General features: G+C 41.1%; 4 protein-coding genes across 4 annotated transcripts; all 4 read left to right on the forward strand.

The window, feature by feature from the left end:
• The first annotated feature begins 649 nt into the window (after positions 1-649).
• LOC126619855 (protein RETICULATA, chloroplastic-like) lies at positions 650-4,051 on the forward strand. Its single transcript, XM_050288269.1, has 8 exons — positions 650-911; positions 1,048-1,751; positions 1,849-1,947; positions 2,329-2,549; positions 2,893-2,962; positions 3,045-3,124; positions 3,244-3,308; positions 3,542-4,051. Exons 2-8 carry the CDS (start codon positions 1,140-1,142, stop codon positions 3,733-3,735), a joined length of 1,341 nt encoding a protein of 446 aa, XP_050144226.1. The 5' UTR covers positions 650-911; positions 1,048-1,139; the 3' UTR covers positions 3,736-4,051.
• An 816-nt stretch (positions 4,052-4,867) lies between these two features.
• On the forward strand, positions 4,868-7,235 carry LOC126617927 (protein NRT1/ PTR FAMILY 2.8-like). Its single transcript, XM_050286006.1, has 3 exons — positions 4,868-5,146; positions 5,235-5,452; positions 5,541-7,235. The coding sequence occupies exons 1-3, from the start codon at positions 5,047-5,049 to the stop codon at positions 6,984-6,986; spliced, it is 1,764 nt and encodes a 587-aa protein (XP_050141963.1). The 5' UTR covers positions 4,868-5,046; the 3' UTR covers positions 6,987-7,235.
• Positions 7,236-8,243: 1,008 nt separating this feature from the next.
• LOC126619584 (protein MIZU-KUSSEI 1-like) lies at positions 8,244-9,431 on the forward strand. Its single transcript, XM_050287989.1, has one exon. It carries the CDS (start codon positions 8,356-8,358, stop codon positions 9,118-9,120), a length of 765 nt encoding a protein of 254 aa, XP_050143946.1. The 5' UTR covers positions 8,244-8,355; the 3' UTR covers positions 9,121-9,431.
• Positions 9,432-10,024: 593 nt separating this feature from the next.
• Positions 10,025-11,579, forward strand: LOC126617804 (uncharacterized). Its single transcript, XM_050285863.1, has 2 exons — positions 10,025-10,252; positions 11,081-11,579. The coding sequence occupies exons 1-2, from the start codon at positions 10,115-10,117 to the stop codon at positions 11,285-11,287; spliced, it is 345 nt and encodes a 114-aa protein (XP_050141820.1). The 5' UTR covers positions 10,025-10,114; the 3' UTR covers positions 11,288-11,579.
• Positions 11,580-12,364: the final 785 nt, after the last annotated feature.

Raw genomic sequence — 12,364 nt, forward strand, 5'->3', positions numbered from 1 at the left:
CAGAGTGGGGCTCAATATCATCACTTAAGATAATTTCAGTGGCTATTGAAAATGCAAACATGTCGTCGATGATTATTTCATTTCGATCCCACATTTCATTTCGTGAGGGTATGTCCAGTAATTGAGGCAGAGGAAGAAGAAGAACAGTAAAAACCTTAGAGGAAATATTTTTTTTTTCTTTCAGTGAAGGGAAAAGAGAAAATGATTAGAGAGTCGTGCTGATAACGTGTTATAAATAGGCAAAATTTAGAGAGATAACATTTACTCAGAACAGGAACGAAGCAGTTGCAGAGTATTATACCAACACAAACTGTTGCAGAGGAAGTAATGTATATTATTGCTATTAGATGTTTTTCTCTTCCTTTTCTCTTCTTGATGTTCTCTCTTATTTGACAATCTAAGTGCTCTATTTATAGAGCCACTTCAATGAAAAATTACAAAAGAATTACTATTTAACTTGTGAGTTTATACTATACACGTGTGGTACTTAACTATACACATGTGAGTAAACATACCCATTATTTACAACATTTTTGATGAATTCATTTCCCGGTATCAAATGCAACCCAAGTGGTGCGTTCATTTCAAACCCTAGATTCTCGTATATTTCCCACGTGCAGAAAGAAAAAATGGAAACCCCAACAAGGAAGACCAACGAATATACCACAACGCAGAACGCCTCCGGAAACGATATAAGGAAGCCCAAAAACCACGTCGTCTCTCTTTCGAGTTTCCGCTTCCCTCACTCACTCACTCAACCACCTACCAAATCCCAGCTATCGCTTTCAGGATCGAATCCTCAAACCCTCAACTTTCTCGGCAGCCAAACACCAATTTTACCTTCCACCCACTTTCCCTCTCACCTTCCTCCGTTTTCTCCGCGCAATCACCTCTTGCCTCAGACTTTAAAGGTACAAACTTCTCACTTATTGATGCTTTCATTTTCTTTAGATTTGTGGTTTTAATCACCTTCGATTATATATATATATATATATATATATATCTCTGTGTGAGTATAAATTTAATTTGTTTGATTTGATTCCATAGATTTTGGGTTTGTGGCAATTGCGTAATAATTCGTCGACTTCTCTGGGCGCGCATTATCGACTTAGACATTTTTTAGATCTCGAAAGGCATATATGGCGGCTTGTTCTTCGAGCTTTGGGATATCGAATGTTGCAACTTTGCGGAACGAGGTCGTTCGGAAGAAGATGTGGAGCCAGAATTTGATTTCTTATGGAATAAGGTTTAGGAATGATGCAAAGGAGGTTGCTTTTCCAGTGCTCTATAGGAATAGTAGCTTTAGAGATAGGCTGAATTCGTTTTCGGTGAAGAAAGACCGGAAATTTCCCGTCATGTCCATGTCCGAGGCTCGGGCTGAATCACAATCCGAGTTAGGCACAATAGCTGTTTCGAATGAGGGAGGAGATGTTATTGTAGAAAAGGAAATGAGGATTTCGGAGAATGAGTGTGGATCAAAAACCAAGAGTGGTGGTAGTGATAAGGATATGATTGATGGTAGTGGTGGTAATGGTAAATATACGAACGGTAGAGGTGGAGGAGGAGGTGGTGGTGGTGGTGACGGTGATGGGGGTGATAAAGAAGAAGAAGAGTTTGGGCCAATTATGAAATTTGAAGAGATTATGAAAGAGACTGAGGCTCGAGGGGCTAGTCTTCCCTCCGATATGATTGAGGCTGCCAAGAGCGTGGGAATTCGCAAAGTGCTTCTCCTTAGATATCTGGATTTGCAGGTATAGCTGTGCTAAATTCCTATTCAGTAATTGTGTATTAACGTCTTGAGTACTAGTATTTCTTTCTCCTAATATAGTTGAACATTTAAATTTTCAGGGGTCAGCCTGGCCTCTAGGTTTCTTAATGAGGTCATGCTCTATGCTTCGCGATCGAATGCTTGCTGATCCATCATTTCTCTTCAAAATTGGAACAGAGGTTTGTGCTTGTCATCATATAGTTTTACACAAATTATTCATTTTGTTACCTGATAGATGTTGGATAGTGCAATAGTTGTTCATAAAAAAGAATACATGGATGTTATCAACTCTAATGTGTGATTACTCGAATCTGGCTTCCCATGGATACAGTTTGTCTCATGTACCAACTCTAATGTGTGATACATATTCTATTCTGGTGGATATAATTTGTCTCATTTATAAACATGGTTCACATTCTGTGATAAGCTATCCTTGTGTTCATCACAGATTGTAAAGGCTTGGTATAAGCTTGAGGCTGATATTATCTATGACATGGTTTTCCCATTGCTGCATTTTTTTATTCTATATGCAATATAGTAATTCATTCAACGCAATGCAGATAGTCATTGATTCTTGTTGTGCTACATTTGCGGAAGTTCAAAAGAGGGGCAAAGATTTCTGGGCAGAATTTGAGCTGTATGTTGCAGATCTTTTGGTTGGGGTGGTGGTTAATGTTGCTTTGGTTGGGATGTTGGCCCCCTATGCTCGTATTGGGAAACCATCATTATCTAAAGGGTTGCTTGGACGCTTGCAACATTCTTATGGAGCTCTTCCTAGCAGGTGAATAATTCATGCCAAAAATAGTACTTAAAGCTACAATTCACTCGTAATTTTTTTTACCTTTCACAGTAATATGATACTCATAAGAGGTCGCACTTGGTGCGATGGCAAGTGCCTTCGCCCATGAGCGGTAGGTCTCGAGTTCGAGACTTGGGAGCAGCCTCTCCATAAATGGGGGTAAGGCTAGCCGACATTCACCTCTCCTAGACCCTGCGTAAAGCGGGAGCCTTGTGCACTGGGTACGACCTTTTTACAGTAATATGATACTCATACTTGTCAAATCTCATTTGCAGCTTTAGAAAATAATGGGTATCTATTATGTTTCTTAATTAATCTTATGCAGTGTATTTGAAGCGGAAAGGCCAGGATGTAGATATTCTGTAAAGCAGAGAATTGCCACTTACTTTTTTAAGGTAAGATGTACACATACATAATCAAATGATTTTCTACGTCTGGGTCCATTATATTTTTTTTTATCAACCTCTCTGTTTTCAGGGCATTTTGTATGGAGCAGTAGGCTTTGGATGTGGTATTATAGGCCAAGGAATTGCAAACTTGATCATGACTGCCAAGCGGTATGCTTCTATCTAGACATACTCTGATTGTGTGCATGTGTGCCTATGTGCAGTCATGCAACACTAGAAGTCTTTTTCAATATGCATAAGTGCTGACCAAATTATTTTTCTAATGTCAGGAGCATAAAGAAGTCAGAAGAGGACATACCTGTTCCACCTCTAATTAAGAGTGCAGCTCTTTGGGGTATGCGTCTCTTCATCGTTTACATTCGTTTTAGATTGTCGAGTTTACTGCTCTGTTTTGATTTTAAGTTTTGCTTCCATGAGCTATTATCAACATTTTTGGTTTCGTTATGTTTTAATTTCATATGGTTCTGGTTGGCATTTCCTCTACTTCCGTTGTCACTTGAGTATTACATTTCCATAATCTGGTCTTCTTTTTGTCTCCCCCCCCCCCCCCAAAAAAAAAACTACCAGGTGTTTTCCTTGCTGTCTCGTCCAACACCCGCTATCAAATCATCAATGGACTTGAACGCTTGGTAGAGGCATCGCCTTTGGCGAAACAGAACCCACTTGTTGCAATGGCTTTCACTGTCGGAGTACGATTTTCAAACAATGTTTATGGGGGGATGCAGTTCGTAGACTGGGCTAGATGGAGTGGGGTGCAGTAACTAATATGCTTTAGAGGGATAGGTTAGCTGGGGCAGATTTCAACTCTTGTGGTGAATGGCTTTTGCTTATCAGTTATACAAGCGCAAAATCTTCATCCCCAAAAAGTTTAGATCCCGTAGTAGTTTCGTCCTTGATGCTTTTGTGTAATTTAGAAAAAACTGAGTAGAATGTCTTGTACTTTTCTATCGATAAACAAGATGCTGGATTTACAGGTAATTCGGACGTGAATGGTTCGAATTGGCAGCATGCAAGTACTTGCATTGCGAGTGGTGTGTTCCTGATGTAATAAAAATGCTGGCTCCTTTTCATTTGTTCTTCCTCAATGTCTCTTTTTCTTTCTCTGCAAGTATTCCCTCAATTAGCTCGTAAGTCTGCGCAGAAAAGGAGTTCATGGGTTCGAAGGTCACTCTAGAAAAATGCAGCTTTGTCTAGCTTGATGCGAAGTCACGAAGAGGTTTTGGTTGATTTACACTCTAAACTTGTACGTCGTTAGTTTTCACCATCAGCTAATTACCTCCTTGAACTTTATGAATAAACAATCACCTCTCAACCGTTAGATTGCCCAACATTTCAAACAAAATTTTGTCCATATTTGTCACGTGGACTCGCTTAAAAGGGTAAAAACATCATTTTGCTACACTTGGATGAGACACGACTTAAAATGTTTATAGCCTCTTAAGTGGCTTATGAGTTGTCCAAGTCACAAACATGAACGAAATAATGGATGACAAACTTGAAAGTCTTGAGGATGGAGTTGGCTATTTATAAAAGTTTGATTGACAATGAATTATACATTCAACGAGCGAACAACCAAAATTTCTTTAAAAGTAGATCAATATTTTGAAGATAAAAAAATAAAGACGACCGTTATTTTTATAAGACATACTAAGGGAGGAAGAATCGAACGCAGAGCCTTGGTAAGGGTTAACCGTATTAAACTGTTGTTAACGACTTGAGCTTAGTGCCTGAGTTAAAAGAGAAAAACAAGAGGGAAATATTGACATGGTACGGTTTCATTTGTTATGTGTGAGTGTTGCAGTTCCGGGTTTACTCCCCCCATTATTGGAGAAATTTGTTAAGATAAGTCATCAATTACATGGTCTCTGCATTTTCCCTTATTTCATGAACAAATCAGTTATAAATAGAAAATTTATTACCCGCAGGATTCGCAGGCAGCAACATATTAGTGTTGGTGTGAGTTGTCAGTCGAACAAACCATAACTTACAGAGACCACCACAATATATGCAACAAAGACTGAGAACGAGACAGATCAAGACAAGGGAGGAGGAGAACAAGTCACCGGAAAGCGATGGAGCATGCAGCGCATTCTCCATCTGAAGGACTAGAGAGTCAATCCCTTCCTCAGAAAAGACCGGTTGGAGGATGGAGAGCCGTCAGATACATTCTCGGTATGTTCATGGTCTTAGCTTTCTTATCAATGGGGTGGATTAGGCCAGTACTGATGTGTTTTGATTCGTGTTCCCTTTTTGTCCGAAGGGAATGAGACGTTCGAGAAGTTGGCTTCCATGAGTTTGATTGCGAATCTGGTGGTGTATCTGCACACAAAGTACAACTTGGACAATGTGGTTTCAGCTAATGTGTTCAATATATGGTCTGGTTCATGCAACATTGCACCACTGTTTGGTGCTTTTCTTGCTGATAGGTATTTGGGAAAGTTTAATACTCTTCTTTTCAGCTCGATAGCATCACTTCTGGTAAGAGTCTGTAAATTAGTTCACAAGAATTTTCGTTGCGTAAATTTTTATAAAGATTCTACAAACACTTCTTGTTTCTATTTGACAGGGAATGGGGACCCTGACCTTAACCGCAGGCATACATAAATTAACTCCGTCTGCCTGCATCGCACAAACTGCAGAATGCCAACAGCCGAGTACTTGGCAGATAGCGATCCTGTATTTGGGTCTCGCGTTGCTTGTTGTTGGATCCGGAGGCCTTAGACCATGCAACATTGCCTTTGGAGCTGATCAGTTTGACACCACAACGGAGAAGGGAAGAGCGCAGCTCGATAGCTTTTGCAATTTGTGGTACCTCTTGTTCACTCTAGCCCTCCTCATCGCTCTCACCATCGTGGTTTACATTCAAACGAATGTCAGCTGGATTTTGGGTTTTGCTGTCCCAACTGGCTGCTTTGCTCTCTCCATTATAATTTTCTTGCTGGGAACAAGGTTGTACGTGCGCGTAAAGCCCCAAGGAAGCATCTTTGCCGACATTATCAAGGTTCTAGTTGCCACCTGCAGAAAATGTGGTTCGAAATCTAATGCTGGAGAAACTTCAGGGCAGTCATACTATGATCCTCTGGTTGGATCAGAGTCAGAGAGAGAAAGAGTAGCGCGTACCAACAAACTCAAGTTCTTCGATAAGGCTGCTATGATCGTAGACCCGAGCGAATTGGACAGCCAAGGGAAGCCCAAGAACAGTTGGAAATTATGCAGTGTGCAACAAGTGGAGCAACTAAAATCTGTGGTGAGGATTTTGCCTGTTTGGATAACTGGAATTGTTTGTTTCGTAGGCATGCAGCAAATGAATTCATTCGGGATCTTTCAAGCGATTCAAATGAACAAATCGATTGGCCCCAAATTCCAGATTCCACCAGCCTGGATGGGCCTAACACCGATGATTGCACTTTCGATATGGATCATCATCTACGAGAGCATCTACGTTCCTCAAATGCAGAAACGGGGCAAGAACGAAACTGGAAGATTGACAATGGAGCAGAGGTTTAAGATTGGTATTGTGATCTCAGTTCTGTGCATGGTAGTGGCTGGACTTACAGAAATGAAGCGCCGCGACTCAGCTTTGGCACACGGGACCCTCGAGTCACCAATAACCGTTGCCTTGCTCGTGCCGCAGTTCGCCTTATCGGGTCTGATTGAAGCCTTTGCTGCAATTGCCTTGATGGAGCTGCTCACCACTCAATGGCCTCAGAGCATGAGGACTTTCGCCGGGGCGGTTTTCTTCCTCAGCTTGTCCATTGCAAGCTACCTAACCACCATTCTCATCAACGTCGTCAAAAAATTGAGCGGACTGAACGGAAATTCATCATGGTTGGGAGGTAATGACCTCAACAAAAACAGACTTGATTACTACTATTACACGATAGCCGCCTTCGGGGTCTTAAATTTCGTGTATTTCCATTTCTTCGCTCGCCATTATCTGTCCGACGACGTTGCTCAACACTCCGAAAAGCCGTCCGACTGTGACTCCTCAGGCAATGGAAAAGGGTTGTAGTCTTGTAGACAACAGACATTGTACCATACAACGAAAAGGGCTGTTGGTTTTCTTACCAAAATGCCAGACACGAAACGAAAGCTTAGCCTTTAGGATGTTTTTTATGCTCCAATGTCCGATAATGTGTAGCTGTAACGTGTTTGACGTGAGACACAATGACTAATGTGAAACACGTAACACAATTGGAGTACCAAAAAATTATAAATTGAACTGAATGGTTAAGGGGAAACACGAGAACAAGTTCAGGACCGCTATCGTTATTAATCCGGGTGTATGAAATCCATAGGGGGGGTCCCAGAAATCAGAGTGGCTTTAGCCACCTAGGCTGCCACCATAGGAACAGCTCATCTCCGTGAGGATGGAGCCTGCACTTCATTGAGATAGGGCCCCATGTTCCCCCCTGGTCCAACCAGTGTTAGGCTACTAGTGCTAGCTATAGCCCCGGGCTTTTGCATTCCTTTGGAGTGAGGCCTCCAAGAGTCCATGAGTTTATTTTTACTTTATTAATTTTATTTAATTGTTTATAGGCTTGTAGCTCGGTTAATCAAAAAAATATAATTTGTTTATTTAATATTTTCCTCTTTTATTGTCGTTTGAATTAAAGAAAAAATTGCAACTTATTGTTACTCTTAGATCTGATTGAATTAATGAATTAATGAAATTATAGAGAACAAATTAAAATTCAAGGGAAACTAGGAGACCTGAATAAACCAATGAAAATGAATGTTACTCCAAATAAAATTGTCTCCTAGTAAAGGTGGGTTTTGCACTTAAAATTCAAGGGAAACGACATTGAGTGCTAACTATGTAGCTCCACACTGGAATTGGATCCTCGCCGGATCTAATTCATGGGGATCCTAGGGATCAACTTATATGGACCATTGATCAAAAATTGTGCGGTCATAATTTTTTTCTTTTTTATATTTTTCATGCAAAACGATACTGTTTTACTTTTAAAACATTTAATTGTGACCGCACGATTTTTTATCAACGACCCACATGAGTTGATTCTTAGGATCCCAGCAATTAGATCCGGCGAGGATCCAATTCCCTCCCCACCATTCTGGCCAACTGGATTTGATCTCACATATTTCTTATTTTCTTTATTTACACGAGGCAAAAGGCTGACTAGGCTACGTGTTATGTTTCTGAGGCTTCGCTTGCAACGGCTATTTTCACTGCCATACTTTTCCCGCGCAGTCTCTGTATATATTTATATATATACATATATATCTCTCTCTCTGCACCAACCGTACACCACCAGAGGCCTCTTCCTCTCAAATTCCTAAAACCCAGAAGATTCAACATTTGGAATTCGAAACCATAAAACCCCAAATCCCAAAAATCCGGCCCGAATTACCCAAAAACCATGACCAAGATCGACACCCTCCGTCGATTTCTCCTCCCCTGCTTGTCCCCCTCCTCCGCGAAATCCACCCACTCCGCCACCGCCGCCCCCAAGAAGCGCCTCAGCACCTCCTTGCGCGACGACCTGGACGACATCAACGCCGCCGCCACCAAAAGCTTAGACCCCAAGGACCAAGATTCCCAATCTTCCACCTCGCCCACCCAAAACGACGGCGTGGCGATTCCGGCCCAGCAGACCCGCCCCTCCAAATCCATGGTCATCGGCACAATCTTCGGCCACCGCCGCGGCCACGTGTGGTTGTGCATCCAGCACGACCGCCTCTCCACCAAACCCACCTTCCTCCTCGAGCTCTCGGTCTCGACCTACCAGCTAGTCAACGAGATGCGATTCGGGCTCGTCCGCGTGACCCTCGAGTGCGACGAGTCGGACCGGCCCCAGCTCGCTGATTGCCCGCTCCGATCCGTCCCCATTTGGACCGTTCACTGCAACGGCCGCAAACTCGGGTCCGCGGCAAGAAGAAAAGCGAGCGAGAAGGTGAAATTGATGCTGAAGATGATGCAGTCGACGACGGTCGGAGCCGGGGTAATGCCGGCAGGGTTCGCGCTCGGGTCGGAGGCGGAGTCGGGTCAGGAAGTGATGTACATGAGGGCGAATTATGAGCACGTGGTGGGGAGCGCTGACTCGGAGTCGTTTCATCTGATTAACCCGGATCAGTGCCCGGGTCAAGAACTCAGTGTCTTCCTTCTCCGGTCCAGGCACTCTTGAATCTGTGAGCAAAGATTCAAGGACCACAGTTTTATTTAATTCCGTGAGCAAAGATTCAAAGGCCACAGTTTTCTTTCTTTTGAAATGAGTGGGAATTTGAAAACTAGGTGTTTTCTGGAGCTTTAGGATTTGGGAATTTTGGGATTTTCTTGGAAGAGAAATTATATTTTTCGTAGAAGTTGGTAATTATGTTTTTGTGCAGATTGATTAGGTTTTTTTAGGGCTAGCTTAGCTGAATCCCACAATATCAACTGTACATTGTGTATCATCTCAGAGGTGATCAACAGATTAATCGAAATCGTGACTTCTCAGTTTTGCACCTTCTATGTGAATTTGAGTGAGTACGGATTTTATTTTTGTTCTGGTTACGGATACTATTACCAAGGGGACGAGTGAGGAGAGAACTTTACATGAAACGGAGATGCGTGATTGATTTGAATAGTTCCACATGGTGTTCCCGTTTCATGTAAATCCTTCATAGGGAAGAACAAACTCTGATTACAGGTCATGTTTTTACTAGTATGTACCTTTTGGGATTTCAATTTTTCAAAGAATTTGGTCATTTCTATGGACCATTTGCAACCTAGCTAAAAAAATGAACCAAGCAAGAAGCCGCCTGCCATTTGTGGAAGTAACTAGTTGACCTAACCACACAGATATTTTCTCTACAAACTTCCAAATTGTCGATCGCGACCCTTTGTCCTGGCTACTAAAGCACGAGTTCGTTATTATGGGTAGTTCCTACAAAGGATAGGACTAATGACGTATACAATACCTGAATTCTCAATATAGGATGCTACATAGTTGGTTCTCATCCTTCAGATACTACGGGACAAAAGGTGAATTTATTGAGCAAATCAAACTTATTCAATTTTATCGAACTTTAAACCTCCACCACTTAATCGAATCCTTATTTCTTTACTGTTTGCACTATATATCGATATTTAGAAGCTTCTGCAGAGAAGCCATATCTTCATCGCCATTGCCGACAAAGATGCTGGAAGGAAAAGCTGAGGTGCGGGAAACAGATATGCCAGATGACATGCAGAGCCATGCCATGGAGTTGGCTTACAAGGCTCTTGATCTCCATGAAGTTTCTGATTTCCGATCCGTTGCTCACTATATCAAACAGGTTCGATTATATTTATCCACAAAGCTTTTTGGTTCGAGTTATATTCTAATTTGATATAAACCAAACTACGGAGAGGACAACTGCGTGCAGAAGAGATGAGTACGCTCTTAAGCCCGGGTCCGGGTCTACACCGGAAAATTAAATAATCTTCACTTGTTGATTACGTAAGATATTCTTCTTAAACAGCAGAAAAGAAGGATTGCAAAGTGGTTTTTTGATTGTCATCATATCTAATTATGTGATTAAGTTTTAAATTGTCACTAGGCAACCGAGATTAATTATGTGATTAAAAGGATTCAAACGCTAACTTTTGCAGCAAGGCATAGTGGCAGTGATTATTCCGAAAGGGGTATAACTTCCTTTCTGTTAGGAGAAAAAGCTTAATCTTTTTAGTTAAGCTAATTAATTAAAAAGGTTCTGGATGCTATAGGTTTGATTTGGTGTGCTACTTTTTTCCTATTTGTGTACTGGTTTGAATAGGATATTAGGTTTTGCTTTAGAGCTGAATCTCACGTGTGAAAGCTAAAAGCATATATTCCCCCTTCTACTTTATTACACTTCCCCAATTATGCGGGTAATATGTATGAAGGAACTCCGACCACGTTATTTGTAGGGCATCTTTGACGAAAACATGTGGTTTTCGACATTTAATCCCTCATGACCACACACAATGGTCACACCTGGTGAGAGAATTGTCATAGTCAAACAACCTACCAAAGGGAGTTAAAGTGGCAAACCGGAAGTTTTCTGCTAACGGAACTGAGTTTTTATCTTATGTGCTACATTGTTTGTGAATTCTAGCTTATAACACTCGGTTCTGCTAAACAGAAATTTGATGAAGCATATGGCACTGCCTGGCACTGTGTAGTGGGTAAAAACTTTGGGTCCTGCATCACACATTTGAGTGGAAGTTTCATTTTCTTCCATGTAGAGACGACGGAGTTCCTCGTGTTCAAGGATTGCAAAAACTCCACTGAAAGCAGGGAAGAAGGTATTGGAGTGTTGCAGATTGAAAGCCCAGAAAGTGATGCATAAGATCAACTACTACCAAGGCAAGCTGGAACTCGGCAAACGCTAGTTGTTTTTCGATTCTCGAACGAAATCAAATCTTATCGAACTAGCAAGTCCAAATAACAATGGTCACTTTCATGCCACAGCTATGTTAGTGTTCAGCTACAGCCGGCGGCACGAATCATATGCCTTGCCAGTTGCCATTCTATTTGTTTTTTGTTTTTTGTCTTCTCAGTTTATGGATTCAGATACAGGAAAATTATTCCATTCTGGTACCTTAACAAAAATTTGATTTAAAAATTGTTATGTACCGCGATTCCTTTTCGTGTAGATACAGTAGATATGACCAACATTTCAAGCATGTTTCATGTCATAAACGTCAAGCATGATTTTTTTATCGTAAATGGTTTTTAAAATTGACATAACTCATCTTTTTTGTCCTTAAATTGAAAATTAATCAATTATGTTTTTTATATTTTTTGAAGTGAGGTCAGATATTCATTGAATAGAGAAATACGTACAAAACTGAGGATAGGGGCTAACAGTGGGTCTCAATAAAAACCTTGCCTGGGTTTCAACCTGATCAAAGGAAAAAAGAGTATCTCACACCAACAACTTAACTACTAATACTATCCTCCAATGAAAGATAAAAAAATTATATCAGGAGGTTCCTCGAACCAAGAAACCGGATGATCGACAGTTAAACTAAATCTTGCTAGGCGGTGAGCCATCTTATTCTCTTCTCGTCGGCCAAAGGAAACTTTCCATTGCGTGAAACTCTGTAAAATCCGGCGTGTATCAGCAAAGAGATGTCCAAAAGGTCCATTATGCCTTGTTCCTCTGTTTTGGATTGCAGAAATCACCATGAAGGCATCACCTTCCACCTTCACCTGCTCTGTCCAATTCCAATTTTGATTTCTTTGTCCAATTTTGTTAAATTTTCTGTTAGTTGGTTGATGTGGCATGATATGAGGGCCACATAACCAATGGTGTCTGCTATAGTGGTTGTTATTCTTTAATTTTCATTTAGTAATTTAGGTATTTAAATATTAGAATCATTTAAAACTATTTTTTTTTTAGTCCATAGGGTGAAACATGAGT

The sequence above is a fragment of the Malus sylvestris genome, chromosome 4 (assembly GCF_916048215.2).
Source record: "Malus sylvestris chromosome 4, drMalSylv7.2, whole genome shotgun sequence".
NCBI lineage: Eukaryota > Viridiplantae > Streptophyta > Magnoliopsida > Rosales > Rosaceae > Malus > Malus sylvestris.